The 20,184-nt window shown below is 42.2% G+C and overlaps 1 protein-coding gene across 1 annotated transcript in view; it reads left to right on the top strand.

Moving 5' to 3' along the window:
- The window catches only part of SND1 (staphylococcal nuclease and tudor domain containing 1), a 415,583-nt gene that overhangs the window by 14,857 nt on the left and 380,542 nt on the right, over positions 1–20,184 (top strand). The window contains exon 2 of the mRNA XM_044246515.1: positions 15,743–15,892. Coding sequence (XP_044102450.1) covers positions 15,743–15,892 — 150 coding nt within the window. The remainder of the gene's footprint in view (positions 1–15,742; positions 15,893–20,184) is intronic.

Below are 20,184 nucleotides of genomic sequence, written 5' to 3' on the forward strand. Positions count from 1 at the left end.
ATTACATCCTTAAGTTCTACAGTCAGTCCTGCATATAAACCATAATAAATATGTTAGATATTCTTTAGAGTTGATTCACTCTGAGTAGTACCGAGTATTGTGCTCCGTAAGCTAGCATCCCTTTGGTTTTAAACTTGTCCTAAGAAAAAAAATGCGTAGGACTTTAAGGCAGCAAACCTGAGAAATAATACTAAAGGCAATAATTTTCATTTCTCTCAGGTATTTCAGGGTCTCTGGTGTGCTTTATTTAGCTGTATCTGGTGTCAGCTCTCCTTCCTCTCCTAATTACTGGGCTGTGATGTGACATTTTGTACCCTGGGCCACTGTGCCGGCAGTGCTGTGAGAAGTCAGAGATGGCAGCTACAGCCATGGGGTCTAGGAGGGTAATAGCTGCCCTCTGGCCGCTGCCTTCCTGGATCAGGAATCAAGGGGCCACTTCCCTTCTTCCTCTGAGCATTGAGGAGGACAGAGTCAGAGTCGGGGATGAGGACTGGACTGACCCAACAACCAAGTAGCACCCGAAGTGGGCAGCTCACAGGGTGCCAGCTCCCGGGGTGCCGGCCCCGACTTCTCCACCCTGCTGTAGCGAGCCCTGCTTCGCCCACATCAGTTCCTCCAGGGTGGAGGGGTGGCCTCTTTTGTCATCAGGAACAACTTTTTCTTGGGTTTCCTTAAGAAAGAAGAAGGCTTCATGTTTGGGGAGCCGCGTCTTCCACCTGCGGTGCGGACATGGAAGTTTGAGAGGCTTGTGATCTTCAGTCCTCTCACGTGACCACATGAAGTAGTGCAGGAACAGCGTGGGCACATGGATGAAATGTGTGTGCGCAGAAAAACCGCCTCCGTTATTGAACCCATAAGACAGGCTGAGGCCAGATACTATAGGAGTGTGTACTTTCAAGCGTTTAAGAAAAGGTGCACATCACTGGGACGCCTGGGTGGCGCAGTTGGTTGGACGACTGCCTTGGGCTCAGGGCGTGATCCTGGAGTCCCGGGATCGAGTCCCACATTGGGCTCCCAGCTCCATGGGGAGTCTGCTTCGCTCTCTGACCTTCTCCTCGCTCATGCTCTCTCTCACTGTCTCTCTCTCTCAAATAAATAAATAAAATCTTTAAAAAAAAAAAAAAAAAAAGAAAAGGTGCACATCAGGAACTTTTTTTTTTTTTAAAGATTTTATTTATTTATTTGACAGAGAGAGATCACGAGTAGGCAGAGAGGCAGGCAGAGAGAGAGGAGGAAGCAGGCTCCCCGCTGAGCAGAGAGCCTGATGTGGGACTTGATCCCAGGACCCTGAGATCACGACCTGAGCCAAAGGCAGCGGCTTAACCCACTGAGCCACCCAGGTGCCCCCATCATCAGTAACTTTTTAATGTGCTTTCAGGGCTTTAAAATTTCTGGGAGTCCCTAACCAAATCTTTGGGCTAGGGCTCCAGTCATTATTTGGTAATCATTTTACAGGTTGGGATGTGGAAAACACTCAGAAGGCACCACCCTTTTCATCGCTCACTGTGCTCACAGCTGGCACAGGAGCACATCTGTAAGGCTTTGTGCATGTACAGCGCTTAGAAGGGGCCTCTACGTGAGCCCTGGAGTCTACAGTTTGGTGTTTCTTGTGGCCACATTGGATGCCACCTGGGGTCTGGCTGGGGGACGGTGAGTTCCGGGGCTGTCAGAGACTGCTGTGCGCTGGCTCAGCGGTAGCCCAGGCTTGCTTGTGCTCTCTCTGAGCACTTCCCTCTCTGTCACAGTGTGCTCTCTGCCTATCCACTTACATTTCTCTGAAGATAAAAAGGAAGTAGCATTAGTTTCGTTGCTTCCACTTAAGGCATTCAAATATATTTTTGTTACCTTGGTATTTGGATACAGGCTTTGGGGTGTAAGCCTACCTAGACATTTTTGTTTATTAAGTAAGAATAAATGTAAGAATCATGGAGAATATAATTGTAGAAGAAATTATCGTATTTGCTTATTGTCCCTTTGGGGGATATAGGAAGTGACTGAGGGTAGTGGGAAGACAGTTGAATATTGAACACTTAATTGGGAGATTCTCCAGTGTGGTCTGGGGTATAGATTCGAGTGGTTTCTGTTGAATAGAGTAGACTTGACAGCTCACAGGAAATAATCAATTGAGTGGTTAGAAATGAGTTAGCTAAGAGTTTTTGAAGGAGGTAACAAGGGAAATTTGACATCTCCTAATAAGAGGACTGCTGAGGAAAGGGGGCTGAAGAAAATGTTCCCAGAAATAACACAAACTTCCTAGGGGTGAATGGAACAAAGCTGAAGATAGTTGGGGCTGCTTTAGAGAGGGCGGAGAGAAGGCCAGGCAAGGTAATGAGCTCTGGGAGTGGAGAATCCTGGATGAAGGGAGGAGGACTAAGGTGAGGACATGCTTGTCTGTGGGTTGTGCCGAGGGGGTGGGTGGCAGGCCTTCGGGCTGCTTGTCATTTGGCAGAGAAATAGGAAAACAGCTGTGAGTGTGGCACACGGTCTTGAGATTGTGGCTCTTGTTAGCTTCATCAGAAATCCGCTAAGCTAGGAGTTGTTTAAGGACAAGGACCATGTCTTGATTGTTCTTGGGCCCTCTCTCCCGAGCCTGGCACTGTGCTTTATACACAGTAGGGCCACTCATTTACTAAAAAAAATAATGCTTCCTTTGTATCTGGTCTTGTTCTGCGCTCTTGGGGCCATGAGGATGAGTAGGGTAGACCTTGTCCTTGTCTTCACAGATCTTGTAGCTTCTTCGGAAAAACCAGCAGTAAACAGCTCTTCTGTTTAGTGTCGTGATGTATTCTGTGAGAAGAAATACAGAGTAGTCAGTACATAAAGCAAGGCTGTCCCACCCAGTCTGAGAATTGGGTTGGCCTCTTTGAGGAAAACATCTAAGCTGAATTTGCTGGAGAACATGTTTCTGAGCGAGGCAGTTAGGGTGGGGATAAAGAGACTGGCAATCAATAACTTTATTGTGCATACCCATCACTCAAGGGTCTTATTGAAATGCAGATTCTGCTTCTGGAGGTCCTGGGTGGAATTGGAGTGTCTGCATTTCTAACAAGCTCTCAAGTGATTGCTGGTCTGTAATCTTTTTCAGAGGCTTTCTGTGCATCCTTCTCACTTATGCCTTTTTAAAATTCTTTTGTTTCAGTTGAAAGATGATGGGACTGAACTGGGTCGTTTTTTCCCTCCAGTCTGTAGCTGCGATGGCTGCAGTGATAGAACTGGGCGGTGCTTTCTAGCGGGAGTTGACTAGCAGCAGAGACCCTTCTTCCTGTCACCTCCGCATGTTTGCTGAAAATCCTACTCTACTGTCCTCCCTTTTGATCTGGACAACTTGCATTGTAGAGAAGGCCAGATGTATGGGGGACAGGAGGAGGAAATTTTAGGATTTTGTTAAGAACCAAAGAAAATCCAGTGTCTTGCATATTAACAGAATTTCTTTTGGCATCTCCCAAACACCCCTCTAGATAAGCGTGGGGGACTCAGGCATTGTTTTTGATAATCCTGTTCCTCTTTGATAATAAAAAAGGATCACTCTGAGGGGTAAAGAGCTTATCATAACCACACTTACAAGGTTTCACTGAAACTAAAAATGTGTTTGGTGCTCTTGTCTCTTATAGAATATTCTCAACTGGGACGCCTGTGGCTCAACAGGTTAACTGTCCACCTTTGGTTCTAGTCATGATCCCAGGGTCCTAAGGATCAAGTCCCACCTCAGGCTCCTTGCTCAGCGGGGAGCCTGCTTCTGTCTCTGCCTGCTGCTCCCCCTGCTTGTGAGCTCTCGCTCTCTCTGACACACAAACACACACACACACACACACACACACACACACAAAATGTTCTCCATTACTATAACTGAACTCCCATCAGTTGTTTTTTAGAACTTTTGAGACATTAAGGAGTTTCTGGTTTGCTGAATATAAAACCTAATTAGATCACACATGTAAATTTAAAAATCCCCAGCAGCTAACTAACCTAGGAAGAAAGAGGGACTCTCCCTAAAACCTGAGACCCTTTTTGGGTGTGTTCGCCTTTTTGAACTGTGCACTCAGAGGACATTTGAATTCTGTGATTTGAAAGCACTGTATTTTATTTGGAGGAAGAAAGTGCAGGGGTGAATGGATCACATCAAAAGATGTCCTTGCAACACAGTAACAACTTGACATTCATTTTCTTAGTGTTGTGTGCATAGAGCAGGGGAGGGAGGGAGGTGAGGAGCAAACCAACCACCATCTTCAGAACTACCAGTGAGATCCAGTTTTAGTGATTGTTTTGTCATAAGACTCTAAGGCAGCCTGTAGTATGTTTAGCACCTAAATTTTTTTTTAAAACTTTACCTGAAAAATTTCAAACTTAGTTAAACATGGCAAGGATAGTACACATCACTTCTACGTTCCCTTCATCCAGAGTCCTCAGCTGCCATATTGTTTTCTCTGAATGTATTATAGTTCTTATTCATGGTAGTTCTGTTCTGTATAGTTGTGAATGAGAGAATACAGAACCATCTCTCCCGTAAGAGATACAGGGTTAGGTTCCTACCAGCCTCTGGTCCTTATATTTTCATCGAGTGATAGGTACCTAATAGATAGATTGTTCTGTATGTGCTTCTGTTTAAAGACATCTTATTTTAATATATATTGTTGATTCATTAACATTGAACTAATGACCAAAAGCACCATAACTCATGCCCGAATGAAATTTATTTAACCTTTTCTCTGTAAGGCACGTCACAGCATCTTTCTTTGTGCTTAAGATCACTTCAGGATGACACCTGGGGGCCACTTTAAATTTAAACAGTGAAGTCTCCAACAAAAGCCCTGCTCACTGCAGTAATTTTTCTTTTCCTTTATTATAGTCCAAGTACTTGACCATAACCATTCAGTAGAGGGGTCAGAGTCCTGACCAAAAGCACCATAACTCAACTGGGACGCCTGTGGCTCAACAGGTTAACTGTCCTTTAGGGATAATCTTTTATGTTCTAAAGTCAATTAATTTTTTCTTCTTCTTTTTTTGGTAATTTTCACACGTGACTGTCGCTCACTTTGAAGTTTTCTTTTGACAACCGGAATGGATTTCTGTGAAATGACGCTCACATTTGCCTGCCATAGTTCTTCCTGAGTTCTTCTCTTGAAGTAATTGAGTAATTGTCTCAATCTCTGGGTCCTTGACCACAGTGGAGCTCAGCATCGAGTAACGAGGACTTGGTTCTGCAGAGGACTGTCATCCTGGGGACACCCCTGGTATGGGCTTCCCAGAGATTGAGTTACTTCCTTCATGGTGAGGCTTTATTTGTGCAGGAGTAAAGCAACCTTGGCGTTTTATGTAAGCTACCAGTTTTTTTTTTTTTATTATTAAGGTAGAATTGATACACAACATATATTAGTTTCAGGTCTACAACATAACAGTGTGATATTGGATAGTGTAAAATGATCACCATAATAAGTCTGCTTACTCTCAATCACCATACATAATTCCAGAACTTTTTTTCTTGTGATCTTTTAAGATTTCTCTTAGCAGGGACGCCTGGGTGGCTCGGTCGTTAGATGTTTGCCTTTTGCTGGGGTCATGATCCTGGAGTCCTGGGATGGGATCCCGCGGGCTGGCTCCCTGCTCAGTGGGGAGTCTACCTCCTCCTCTGCCCTTCACCCTGCTGGTGTTCTCTCTCTCTCTCTCTCTCTCTCTCTCTCGCTTGCTCTTGAGTAAATAAGTAAAATCTTAAAAAAAAAAAAATTTAGCAACTTTCAAATATGCAATACAGTATTATCTGTAGTTGCCACGCTGTATATGACATCTTCATGACTTATGTATATTTTAATTAGAAGCTTGTACCTTTGACTCTCTTCACCTACTTTGCCCGCCATCACCTTTAGGTGCCAAATTTTTGACTCACAGTTCTCAAAAATTTAGCATTTGGTGTTTCCTGGGAGTGTGCTAGGAAAACCTGGGTTCTAGGTCAGCTGTACCACATAACTGTGCTACAGTTTCCTCTGTTGCAAGGTGAGGATAAATGTGCCTGCTCCAATTTGTTGAGGATGAAGAGGGGTGGAGAGTGAGGGTGGGGGAGGGGAGAGAGACCAATGTGTCCTTGACTTTTACTGAGTACCTGCTAGGTGTCAGGTACTGTGAGGCATCTTACTTAGTCATCCCAACAACCCAGAGAGGATGGTGATAGTATTGTTGTTCTCATTTATATGTGAGGGAATACCCAGTGCTTGGAATGCTTTTTCTCTTGAGTTTGCTTTTAGACTCAAGACTGATTTCAGAGTTCATGGTCGTCTGAGGCTATGAGTGTCACCACACTTTATCAGGGATAAAGTTCATTGCAGATGTAAGTTACAGTACTTCTTTACCATAACCTCTGAGGACCAAGATACTGACATAAGCACTTAAATCTACTCTCCTAGACAGGGGTATCTTAGCTGATAAATAGGGAAAGTAGATTATGGATTATTTAATCTTTTCTGATTAAATTCAGTTTTTGGTGAATTTTCCATGATTTTGATGTTTTATACTCCTGGAGGAAATGTGCACTTTTTTCTATTATACATACTCTTAAAGTCTTTACTTGAGACTACACTTTGAGCCATTTTTCTTTTTTAAAGATTTATTTATTTTGGGTGTGGGGAGGGGGCAGGGGAAGAGTGGGGGAGAGTTCCAAGTAGACTCCCTGCTGAGTACAGAGGCCAGTGTGGAGCTTGATCTCACAGCCCGGAGATCGTGACCTGAGCCAAAATCAGGAGTCGGACGCTTAACTCCCTGAGACATCCAGGTGCCCCTGAGCCATTTCTTAAGCAATATTGGCTGTTACTGGGTCTTTTGACCAGCTATTCTTTTTTTTTTTTTTTTTTTTAAGATTTTATTTATTTATTTGACAGAGAGCGAGCACAAACGGAAGAAATGGCAGGCAGAGCGAGAGAAAGAAGCAGGCTCCCATTGAGCACAGAGCCTGATGTAGAACTTGATCCCAGGACCCTGGGACCATGACCTGAGCTGAAGGCAGAGGCTTAACCCTCTGAGCCACCCAGGTGCCCCTGGCCAGCTATTCTTGTTCAGATTTCATTACAACCCTCATGGGTAGTCTCCAGTATTTTATGAATATTTATGAATGAGGAAACTGAGGCAGATAGAGCCAGTTAACTTTCAAAGGTTACCACTCACATTGATTTGATTCTGAAACTAAATTCTTACTGCCACATACCACTGTCCCTTCTCTGATTATAAAAAGGAGCAGTTTGTATAAGTTGGAGTGGTAGTCCAGAATTTATTTTTGCTGTGCACTTGCTATTTAGACTACCATAAGACTAGTTTTCATCTCACTTCCTTGTCATAATACATCAGAGGTTGGCAAACTGACTCTGTAACGGGCCAGGTAGTAAATATTTTAGGCTTTGCAGGCCATACGGTCTCTGTTGAAGCTACTCAACTCTGCTTCCAGTGTGAAAGCAGCCATAGACAAACAAATGATCTTGGCCATATTCCAATAAAACTTTATTTATGGACACTGAAATTTGAATTTCATACTCTTTTCATATGTTACATAATACCCTTTTGATTTTTTTCCCCCCAGCTATTTGAAAATGTGAAAGCCATTTTTAGCTCATAGATAGTACAAAAGCAGGCGGTAGGATGGATTTGGCCAGCGGGCTGTCATTTGCCAGTCCTGTTTTTATCGTTCTGGAGTTGTCTTCCTTTGTGTTTCCTTTTTGGGTGTTCTTTTGTAACATTGGAGTCTTAGGTCTCTGCTTGCCTTGCATATGGTGGTATTTAAGAAGTGTTGGTTTGATTTCAGGCAGCCAGCCCATGGAAGCTTTCCTTGCTTAGTGATTTAGTCTTTGACACCTGCTCTGCTGACACATAAAAAATGGAGATTGTAATTCGGAAAGAGATTTAATCAGTAGGTAACCTCAGATTTAATCTGCAGGTAACTTCAGATACTGCTTAATAGGCCTCTGCTCCCCAGATACTTGTTTCTACATGTGTTGGCATAGTGGAACGTCAGGCCTGGGGAACCTCGTGTCCAGTCTGTGCTCAGCCGTTAGTACTTTTTGTCAGCAAAAGTCATTTCACTTGTTTTACGTGCAGGTTTTTCATCTCTAAAATAAAAGGGCACAGATTAGGTGTTCTCTTTAGCTGTGCTCTCTCTGTAGATGATTGTTATAGTCCCTGTGAGGTGTAAACTGCCCGATTTTCTAACTGAGGACCAGTTTGCTGTAGAGCTGGCCCGAGGAGCAAGGAGCGGGTGCTTCTGCTGGGCTCGCTGAATGTGCTGGTGCGCCCAGAGCCGGTGAAATGAAGGACTTGCCCTGAGGCCACGGGCTTCCAGTTCCTCATGTTTGAATGCTGGGCTTCTAATTTAGGTTTGCCTTCTGCTCTTGCCAGAAAAAGAAAGAAAAAGCTGGCTGTGTTGGCGAGATTCTGGGAAAGACCTCCCAGACCACACAGCTTATGTTCTTCCGGGATTGCTTGCTCTTTGTCTCAATGACTTTTTAATTTTCAAGTGATGATTCTTCTTGTGGAGGCAACAGCTCTGGCTGCCAAGAAGCTTTTTCCTGATATACTTCTGAAATTTTCCCCAATTTAGTTTCTCTTCAGTTACTCTTTAATTCTGTTGTTTTTTTTTTTTTTTAATAGAATTTTTTTGCTTCATGAAATGTATCTAATAAAAGCTTTCCTACCCTATTCACAACAGCTCCTTCCCCATCCCCTGTTTGTGTTTTTAGGTAGAGAAAATGCCTGTCCAGGGAAGGGGCCCTGGCCTGCTGCTCTGTCACTCTGATATGCAGCCCCTGCCCCTGTAGCTTGGGGTATGACTGTCGCCAGTTTCCAGATGGCACCATGGCTCTTTCTGCCTGGTGACTTTCCTGGTTCTTCTCTCTGTGCCCCAGAGAGAAAGGAGTTCATTCTCCTTGATGTGTTCTTTCTCAGGAAGTGTTTATATTGTTTTCATCATTTTAGAGCTTTGCAGATTTCGCTGAAGTTCTCCTTCCTTCCTGTGACTTCTACCTTTTTATTTCTAGTGGACTTGAAAGTTTACAGTAGCCCTCTACTTTTTTTGGTGAGTCACCATCCCTAACTTTTCATTCTGAGTCAGCTGCCTTTTTTTTAACACAATTTTGTTTTTTTGTTAGTGTTGATCAGCTAAGCGTCTAATCTTCCTGCTAGATACGGGAATGCTCTGTAGCAAAGCGTACATCTTATGCCACCAAGGTTTTGTATTTCCATGTTGGATGTTTAAATTTTTTTTTTTACTGAAATAAATTCACACACCATAAAATTCACCCTTTTAAAGTATACAATTCAGTGGCTTTTACTGTGTTTACATAATGTTCAACGCTGTCGAATTCTAGAACGTGAAAAGATAAACCCTATACCCATTAGCTCCCCTGCCTCCAGCCCTTGGAGCCACTAATGCTCTTTCTTGTCTATGGATTTGCCTGTCTTGGACATTCATATAAACGGAATTATAAAATGTGTAGCTTTTTCTGTCTGGCTTCTTTCAATTTACTGTAATGTTTTCCAGGTTCGTTCATGTAGTATTAAGCAGTACTTCATTTCTTATTTCCAAATATTCCATTTTATGGATATACCACATTTATTTACTCACATTTGAAGGACATTTGGGTTGTTTCCACTCTTTTTGGCTCTTATGAACAGTGTTAGAATAAACGTTTGTGTGCAAGTTTTTGTGTGGTCATATTCTCTTGGGTATAAACCTAGGAGTGGAATTGTTGGGTCATATGATAATGCTTTGTTTAACTTTTGAGGAACTGTCACACTGTTTTCCAGAATGACTGGATTACCAACAATGTAGGGGGGTTCTAATTTCTCCACATCCTTGCAAACACTTATTATTGTTGGTCTTCTTGATTAAAGCTATCCTAGAGGCTGAAGGAACCATTGTGGCTTTTTTTTTTTTTGTTAAGAATTTTACTTTTTTTTTTTTTTTTTAAGGATTTTACTTATTTACTTGCGAGAGAAAGAGAGAGCACAGAGGGAGTGGGAGAAGCAGACCCTTGCTGAGCAGGGAGCCTGATGCAGGGCTCTATCCCAGGACCCTGAGATCATGACCTGAGCCAAAGGCAGACCCTTAACTGACTAAATGCCACCCAGACACCGCCTGGGTCATTGTGGCTTTGATTTGCATTTCCCCTGTGACTAATGATGTTGAGTATTTTTCATGTACTTATTGATCACGTGTATATTTCTTTAGCAAAGTGTATGCACATCTATTTCCCTTTTTTAATTGTCTTTTTTTTTTTTTTTATCAAGTTCTAGTAGTTCCTTATTCTAGACACTGGATCCTCATCAGATACGTTTTGTAAATACTGTCTTTTCACTTTCTTTATAGTGTTCATTGAGTCCCTAGGTTTTAATTTTGACGGCCAATTTATCTTTTTTTTTGTTTGCTTGTGCTTTGTAAGATGGCATCATGTCTAGAAACCATTGCCTAATCCAAAGTCATAAAGATTTATACCTGTATTTTTTTTCCTAAGGGTTTTGTAGTTTTAACTCTTACATTTAAGTTGGCTACTTTCTGAGCTAAGTTTTGTATGTGATGTGAGGTAGAGGTCCAGCTTTCTTCTTTTGCCTGCAGATACTGTTTTCTCAGCACATTTTCACTGAAAAGATTCTTTCCCAACTGCATTATCTTAGCACCCTTTTTGAAAATCATTTGGCCATAAACATGTGAGTTTATTTTGGGCCTTATTGGTAACATTAATGTTCATCAAGTGGCTCCCCTTATTTATATTAGGTCTTCATATTGGCAGGTGTTGCTAAGATATTCCTCTTGAATCTTAATAGGCAGATATATCTGTTAGTCTAGTTCTCTTTGCAGAGCTTAATGAGATGTTCTTAGCTAATAAGATTCCATTCTTAGGCCAAGATGACTTTTACTCTTGGTACTGTGAAAAAAAAAATGCTGGCTTTATTGTCATACTTAAATAGATTTTCCTTTTTGAAAAAGATTTATTTATTTATTTGATAGAGAGAAAGAGCATGTGTAAGGGGGAGAGGTCAAGGGAGAGAGGAGCCCGAGCAGTCTCTGTGCTGAGTGTGGAGCCTGAGGCTGGGCTTGATTTCACTACCCTGAGATCACAACCTGAGCTGAAACCAAAAGTTGGACACTCAACCACCTGCACCACCCAGGTGCCCCATACTTAAATGGATTCCTGTACCATCACTTTCTTTTCCTTAAGTATATAGCGTAGCTAAAGTTTTTTCCGCCTTAATGTCTATGGTCTGGGGGGTTTAAGAGTTACGTACACCAACTCATCTATCAGGATCTAGTGAAGTTTTAATGTGGTATTCTGTTGCTGGGCAACATTTTAGTGGCTCCCTATAAGGTGTTTCACTGTAGGTAAATCTCCCTGTAAACCTGTAAGTGAGCTTTGAACAGTTTGAGTCCCTATTTTCCTGCATAGCTGGCTTGTCTCAGCCTTTGTCACCATCTAACTTGTGCCCTGAAGCCAGGTCCTCTGAATCACACCAGTCCCTTTGCAACCTTTATTGGCAGAGCTGAGAAATGTCTAATCCATAACCTCAATCAAACTGATTCATTGTGACAGCTGTTTTCACAAACCTCCTGCTGTATCAGGTAGGGCTAAGATCGTTTTTCTAGAGTATGTCATTTTATTAATATAATTGGATAAAGCAGTTACCATATGACTTGCTTTTTATGCCCTATAAATTAGCAATTAAGGATAATTACTGCATCCATGAAAGTTTGCAACATGAATCAGTACAGCTTTGGCAGAACAATTATCTGTGACAGTTTCCTCTCAGTCTTAACATGATTCTTCTGAAATTAAAATTCTGATAAACACTGTATTTTATTTACTTAGGTTTATTGTTTGTCTCCTCCTACTAGAATGTCAGCTCTCTGAGAGTGGATACTTTTGTCTGTTTTATTTCACTGAATATATCACTTTCCTAGAACAATACCTGGCACACAGTAGGTACTCAGATTTGCATATATTTAATAAATGAATAAATGAATCAGTCAGTGAATAAAATTATAAATGTTATCTGATTAGGTGTCAGGTCTTTCAGAGAGGAAAAATGATTTGGTGCTATAGGAGATGCAAGTTAAATTTGACATAAACGTTTGGTCTTTTACATTTTTAAAGACGCTTTAAATATTTTTTTCCTCCAGAAGCTATTTCTCCTTAGCTTTATTTGGTGAAGAACCTTGCATAAGAGAAGACCCATTAAAATATTTTTATTGAGGGGGACGCCTGGGTGGCTTAGTCAGTTAAGTGTCTAATTCTTGATTTCAGCTCAGGTCATGATCTCAGGATGATGCAATTGAGTCCTGCACTGGGCTCCATGCTGGGTGTGGATCCTGCTTGAGATTCTCACTTTCTCACTCTGCCCCTCCCTCCCTTCCCCTATCTCCCCCTCTGGTGCCCCCTCACCTCGTTTTAGTTCTTAAAAAAAAAAAAAATTATTTTTTTAAATTGAGGAAGAACTTGAGTAGAGCCTATTGGCAAATAAGGCAACTGGAAGGAGTTTAACAATCCTTAGAAGCTGAAATGGAGGTAGTTCAACACACACTACACCTCCTTTATGCGATTTCAGTTCCTGTAAATAGTAGGAAGGAAACTAGTTCTTCTCTTGTAGATAGGTCTCTTCTTTCTTAATGGTCTGCAGACGTAGTCTTTTCCTGCTTCTCTGCTAAGGCTATGGCTGAATGAGGGGGAGCAAGTTTGATAGGAAAGATCTACATGTGTCAGTGCTCTCCTCCTGGGGGAATAGGCATGGCGGTGCCTGCCACAATGAGCATCTGTTCTTATGGTTGGAGATTGAATTGGTGCCTGCTACCCGAATTTGTACACTCAGTAGTATAACAGGTGTCAAGTAACCGGTAAAGGAAGTCCTCTCTCTCCAATACTAATCCAAGCATTGACTGTTGTCTGAATGGCATATTTGGTGCAATAATGCAGAGATGTTCTGAGTCTTCCAAATAGCATTCAGGGAGAGGCGAGGAGGTACAGAGGAAGTTTTGCAAAATTCCTATGCACAAGTTGTTTGCCAAAACACTTTATGGGGCCAGGGTAATAGTTATAGACCCATTACCCCCCAGGGATCTGGTTTACTAGGTAGAGGCATTAGAGGTAGCAGGCACCTTTCTGATATTTAGGGACAAAGGGATTCTTCTCAATGGTCACTCTGTTCTTGAGCTTTTCAGTGTTTTTTGTTTGTTTGTTTTTGTTTTTGTTTTGTTTTGTTTTGGGGTCAGACTTGAGAAATAAGCACCTTTCCCCCCTCTAGCCTGGGTCAGTGCTTACTCATCAGGGTTTACCTTGGTCAGCTAAGGTGGGTTTTCTTGTAGATGGACCTTAGCTTTCCCAGCTGGGCTCACTGAGAAGTACTGCTTCTCCTGGGAGTGCTTTTTACTTTTTGTGAAAGGTTGTCTACTACTGAGGACCAGGCACTGGGGACAAATGCTCTGGTTTATATCCTGTATGTAGCTTGGCTCTGGTCAGCCCCATTCAGAACTTGTGCGTGAATGATTTCAAGCGCAGGTATTCTACAGTATGCTGCTCTTGCTTCTGCTGCTTGCGGAGGCTGGACTATAAATGAATCCGATCCCAGCTCTTTCCTTTTACATCCTTTGGCGCTTCTCATTTCAGGAACACCAAGCATCCAATTCCTGGCTTCACCTTGAAAGCTTGTCTTTTTAGAATGTCAGTTGCTAGGGTTGATGCCCAGGGCATGGGTTCTCAGGAGAGGCAGTTAAGAAAGGCTGTTTGGTTGGAAGCTGTAGAGTTTAATTTGCTGGTAGCACTTGATCAGAAAGGGTATAAATGAAGAGCATGACTTTTAACTAGGTGAGAAAGACTGTCTTTTTTATGTGTTGTCCTGATGTAGCCAGAGAAGATCTATTTAGACTAAGGTCTATATGATTAAAGTATTGAGGATACTGTCATGTTAATCAGAGCACTATTGTTTTAAAATTGGAACATGTGTATTTGTCTGACAGTTTCTGTAAAAGCTAGTAGGATGGATAAAAATTGTTCATACAATGAAATATATAGCCATGAAGGTGAATAAACAAGTGTTTTGCATTAACACAGATGAGTTTCACCAAGAAAAACAAAACAAAGGCAAACAAAGCAAGTTACATATGGGCACACACAGTAGACTTAATTTATAGAGAGTTCAGAAACAGGAAAAAATGAAACCATACTGTGTAGAGATGTAGACATAAATGGTAAAACTGTACAGGAAAGCAAGGGAAGGATTTTCATAATGGTGGCAGGGGAAGGGGCTATAAGTAGTGGGGCACAGAGGGGAGTCTAGGTTCCAGCAGCGTTCCTAGTCCTTCACTTGGGTGGTGGTTACTCAGTTGTTTGCTTATTTTTTAATGTGTATGTGTGTGTTTGAATGTGCTTCAGTATATATATTTCACAATTTAAAGCACTAATTAAAGTGGAGAGGCGAGGGCGAAGTATTAGCTAAGCAAATGTATACAGGAGTGCCTTCCTTTCTAGGCATCATTTCTTTACAGAAAACTCCATGGTATTGTCTACCATAGGCCTCTCTGTTGGCAGAACTCTACAACCTTCTATCTCCTAATTTTTCAGCAGGTACTTCTTATTTTGAAGCGTTGAGATTGGGAGTTTCTCAGATCTAGTGAAGCCAGTGCCCGAGCCCATCTGTTCATTAAATTGTGCCTCGCTGAGCGAAGACAACTTGAATAGCCTGGGTGACGTTTGTCATTTTTTTCTCTACGCCTTTTCTTCTCTTCTCCCACTTGAAATCCTCCCTTCTTCTCCCCTGCATGTATTTTAAGTTAAATCCCAGCGAGCTTCAGAGCTCTTTTGCAAGTGGGTTCTATGCCTGGTGCCTTTGATTAGAGAGCTAAAAGGAGCTACTGTGCTCGGGAGCTGTAAGATGCCTCTTCAATTTTTCTGTTTTAATCCTGGAGAGCTGGACTTTCTAGATCTCTTCATATGTCTTCCTTACTCTAGACTGAGTGCTGTCTGCAACGGAAGTGTAGCGTTGCCCAATACTCACTTCCTTGCAGATGGACTTAGGGGCTTCTTCCTTCAATTTCCCTTTTTCTTAGGCCTTCCATTCCTTGCCTCCATCCTAGAATGGGATGTGTGGATGGCAAGGCATTAACTTCTTAATAATTGAGAAGAACATGGTGGTGGTGCTCACTGGGATGAAATTACAAACGTCATTCATCTCCATGTCTCACATGCCTCTTTATCCTGAACAGTCTATTTATTTTATGATTATTCTATTGTTTGTTTAATTCCTTCTACTATCTCTGGGTCCGTCTTTTGAGAAGCTAGCCCGATGTTTCTGTAAGTATTTCTCTTATGAAATTAAAAACAGAGACGCATGGGTGGCTCAGTCGGTTAAGCCTCTGCCTTCGGCTCAGGTCATGATCCCAGGATCCTGGAATCGAGTCTCGCATAGGGCTCCTTGCTCGGCAGAGAGCCTGCTTCTCTCTCCGCCTCTGCCTGCCACTCTGCCCGCTTGGGCGCATGTGCTCTCTCGCTCTCTTTCTCTCTCTCTGAGACAAATAAATAAATAAATAAAATCTTTAAAAAAAAAAAAAAAGAAATTAAAAATAGTCCCATTCATTTAGCCATTCACCAGTAATTCCATAAATATTTGAATGCCTCCAAGGAGCCAAGTACTGTTCGAGATGTTGGGGATACAGTAAGTGAACAACTCCTGTTATGGTAATCTTACCTCTAGACAGTTAATTTTCTCTTTTTCTCTCCCTCTGTAGGTCCTCTCAGGCTGTGCCATCATTGTCAGAGGGCAGCCTCGTGGTGGGCCTCCTCCCGAGAGGCAGATCAATCTAAGCAACATTCGAGCCGGAAATCTTGCACGCCGGGCAGCCGCAACTCAGCCTGATGCAAAAGATACCCCAGATGAGGTAGGTGCTTCCAGAGGCTTCCCTGAGACTGTGGACCTAGGTTGTAGCCCAATCTCCTAGACCAATGCAAGTTTTGTAATCTTTTCCTGTGTATTTTGGGTATTAGTTTTGTATCATGGGAGTGAGGGTCTGGACATACCTGTCATGGCTTGCATGGGTTTACACATTCGCCACTGTTAGCAGTGATCCCGGTCTCTGGCCCTTTTCTCCTGCCTTTTCCCCTAAGCTTGGAGCCTCTTCTGGTTTGTCCATATTTTCACTCCTTCTCTTGGACTAGGTTGGAATATTTGCCAGGTTGTCTCAGTCATTTAAGGTTGCCATTGGTTATGGCAGAGTTCTTTTGTTAATTTATGTATGAATTCTTCATGTTCAAAATTCAGAAGGGTAGAGAGTAAGAAATCTAGTTCTCTCCAGGGGCTACTGATGTGTGGTTAGTGTGTTGTATGTCCTTCCAGAGCTACTTACCACCTGTCCCGGCAGACACTCTTCCTTTTATAAATAGTAGTATACTGTGTGCCTCTGCTTTATTACAGATTCTTAAACTTGGATCCATGAACACCTAAAGGCATCTTTGAACCCCCTGAAATTGTTTGCAAAGTTTTGTGTAAACATGCATTGTTAAAGGAGGGAGTTTTAATTGGTTTCTTAAGGCAGCTTGTGGCTCACAAGTAGTCAAGAGCCATTGTGTTATGGTGATTTGAGAGACTTCTGACCCTGTGTCCCAGCATCCCCTCCATTGCCCTGTTTTCCTGCCTCTAACGCCTCCCCACCTTGCTGTCTTTGTGGTCTGCTTTGGACTCCTTCACTTCTTACATCTCCTAGCAACTACTGTGAATCCAAATTTGGCATGGTTTAGTCTTCTTGGCTCCCATACTTTGAAACCTCAGTTTTTGTCTCTTCTTAAGTAGGGCTTGGCTATCATCATAAGTGAAATTTCTGGATTGTAATTACTTGTCCTTTCCCCAACTTGATGATAATTGGGCAAGTTTGGTACCTCACCTTACCTCTGCTGTTCCCTGATGTGGAAGTAAAGAAGAAAATGCAACTCAGGGGATCTTCTGTTTAAGGAAAACATGTAGTTTTTAAAAATCTATAATAAAGGAGCATTTTGTTTGAATTATAATAATGAATCCATATTCTAGAAAATGGAGAAAAGTCCTCCCTAATTCTATTAGCAGCAATCCAGTTAGATTCTTGGGCTGATGACAAAGTAGGCCAAAGAAATTCTTTTTCATGGTCTTCCATCAGTAACCACACATATTAGGAATAGTGATAGTGTAGACATTGGGTTGTTTAGTGAGGATGAAACAAGATCATGTCAGGTGTTTAGCACGTGTCTGTAAAGTGCTTGATAAATGTTACTGCTATATATATACTGCTATATATATCACTACTGCTATTTATTAATTTCTATTGTAAATACTAGTACTATTAGTACTAATACTGTTAGACCAAGCCCTGAAGATTAACTCCCTCTTAGTAGATTTCAGATTTTGGATCCTAAGTGCTTTTTTTTTTTTTTTTTAAAAAAAGATTTTATTTATTTATTTGACAGACAGAGATCACAAGTAGGCAGAGAGGCAGGCAGAGAGAGAGAGGAGGAAGCAGGCTCCCTGCTGAGCAGAGAGCCTGATGTGGGGCTTGATCCCAGGACCCTGAGATCATGACCTGAGCCGAAGGCAGAGGCTTTAACCCACTGAGCCACCCAGGCGCCCCTAAGTGCTTTTCTTGACCAACATTTGGAATAGTTACTTTCCTTTCAGTTGTGTGTTGTGTAACAGCTCGAGTACTCATGAAAGGAGAGTTGACGCTGGCTGGCTAGGGCTGATTAAGTTCATTGCCCCAGAAGAAAGATGCAACATAGCCTCTAAGAAAAAAGGGTTGGGTTTTAATTTCCTGTTTCGTGGATGGGAATCTAGGGCAGAGGAACACAAGGCCAGTTGGAACTCGTTCTAAAATATTTTAACAGTATTCTATGTAATAGTACGGTAAAATCTTACAGGAACTCTCCAAGCTGAGGGAATACTACAGGATCTGATCCCAGCCCTCATTCTAGTTTCATATATTTGTACAGTGTCGTGCTTTTTTTCTCTCTTCCAGAGCAGCTCCATCTCATTGTTTATCCTGGTAACTCTTCAAAGGTCCTGGAAAAGTGAAGTATTTGATGGTTGCAGATTTCACCCTTTCTCAGCCACAGTCACCACTTATCTGTCCTGATAATCCGATAATCCAGTCTCTCTTTTCCCTGCTGTAATCTTTTTTTTCCCCAGCCCCCTGCTACCTCGCTTTTGAAGCTGCTTTGGCTCAAGTGACCAGTGACACCAACTGGTAACCCAAATCAGAAACCCTATTTCCTTTGCTCTTCCCTGTGACATGTAGGCCTTTATCAAGACCTAGAAAGAGTCCGCCTCCTTTAAGAGATCTCTTCTCCATTCTTCAAACTTCATTGCTACTCCTGTTGTTCTTTCTTCTACTCTGATGGTCTGCTAGGAATGCTGAAATAATGGTCCTTCTGCCTTCATTCTCTTCCCCTGTAATCCTTTCTCCATACGCTCCCAGATCTTTTTGAAACAAAATTTCATTTATTCCCCTGCTGAGTGTTATTCCCACATTCATTCCATGTTTATATGTATGTCTTTGTCTACTACACTGTAAGCTCTTTGAGAGGTGGGACTTTACCTCACATCTCTGTTCTTGAGGGTAGTCAGAGCCTGACATGAAACAGATACACAGTGAATAAACATGTGAATAATGAGGTTAAAAAACTGAGCTTCTCCTTTTTGGGGATCAGTGGATTGTGGAATGTGGCATTACCCTTTTCCTCTGGTTTTCCTTTGTTTTGGAGCATGTTGTCTATTTTTTTCACATTCAGGAGGAGTCAGGGATGGTATGGCTCATTTGCTTTCCTTTGTATCACCGTCCCAAATATTTGGTTCCTTATTCTCTGCCTTCACTCATGATACCTTCTTTCAAAGAAGCCCCATTCTCTCCTAAGTCCTGTGGTAGTAAAAACAGCTCCACTGTATGTCCCCAGTTGTCACTGCCCTGTTCCAGGCTAATCCCTAGCGTTGCCTAGCTACTCTAGGCAGCCTAGATACTGCATTGACGGGCACTGTGGGAATTACATACTTATTTCCCACAGATTTACTGAGTTCCTGTTAAGTGTGAAGCCCTATGTTGGTTTCATGAGAAATCCAGAAATGAATGTTACGGTCCTATGTTCAGTGGAGCCTTCAAGATTTAGGATGGTGGGGTGGGGAGCCATAGAGGAATTGGTTATATCACATGGGGGGCAGTGGATGGGGTGATTAGAAGATGGGATAAGAAGTATTGAGCATTGGGGTATGGAAAAAAGTAGCTAGCTTTAAGGATTTACATACACTGAACATATATATATATATATATGTACACACATACTGAACATACATCTGTTCAGTAGTGGAGGAATCTACCTGGTTCAAAGAAAAGATTGTAATAAAAAACTCATTTCCTCGTAGTAGACCTTAGACCTTGCTTGAGGCGGGGAGCAGAGTGCAGGCTGCTAGCTTGCCTGCTGTTGAGCATTTTAAAGGGAAGAGGTGATTTGGAGTCTCAGCTACTTAACAGCCATTTGCTTCTTAGATTGAGTGCTGAGACATCATGAACAGACCACAGCTTTCCTTCCTGTGAGGCCATTCTGGAGCTCATTTGATAAATGCTTTGGGCAACTTTTCCTGTACTTGATTCCTAGAGTTGTTCTGGGAGGCTGTGTTGGGGTAGCTTTCTCCAGCAGATAGGCTTCTGCTGGCTGTCCTCCGTATGGACACTTGTACAAAGATTTGTCCTGGAGTGGTCTCTTAGCCTTGCGAGGAGTGATGTGGTCAGTCGCTTCCTTGGGTCTCTCAGTTGCCTCTCTTCATAGCTAAAATCTTATGCGGTTTGGGAATGTGCCCAGCTCTGGGAGGAACACGACTCTAGAGTCTGGTTTTAAAAAAGCAAGTTTATAGAAATTAGGTTATTTTTTCTTATAGGATTAGGTATATGTCCTTTCTAAGACCTCCACTGTGGCTTTCTCTTATTGCCCAGTGACTTACCAGCTGTAAAATATGAGGTCCTAAGGTTGAAGAGAAGGGTGCTCCTTCAGCGAGTCTTAAAAGCTTTTAGGACTTTTCTCTAGTTGGTAGAAATTGCAGGTTTCCCCATAGGTGCTAGATAGTTCCTTGTGAACTGACCCTTGATGAATGAGTTTTTACCAAAGTCCTTTAGGAGTACTTGTTTTGTCAGAGCTTTTCCAAGTATTTAGGAAAACCACG

This window comes from Neovison vison, chromosome 4 (assembly GCF_020171115.1).
Source record: "Neovison vison isolate M4711 chromosome 4, ASM_NN_V1, whole genome shotgun sequence".
In the NCBI taxonomy this organism is placed as follows: domain Eukaryota; kingdom Metazoa; phylum Chordata; class Mammalia; order Carnivora; family Mustelidae; genus Neogale; species Neogale vison.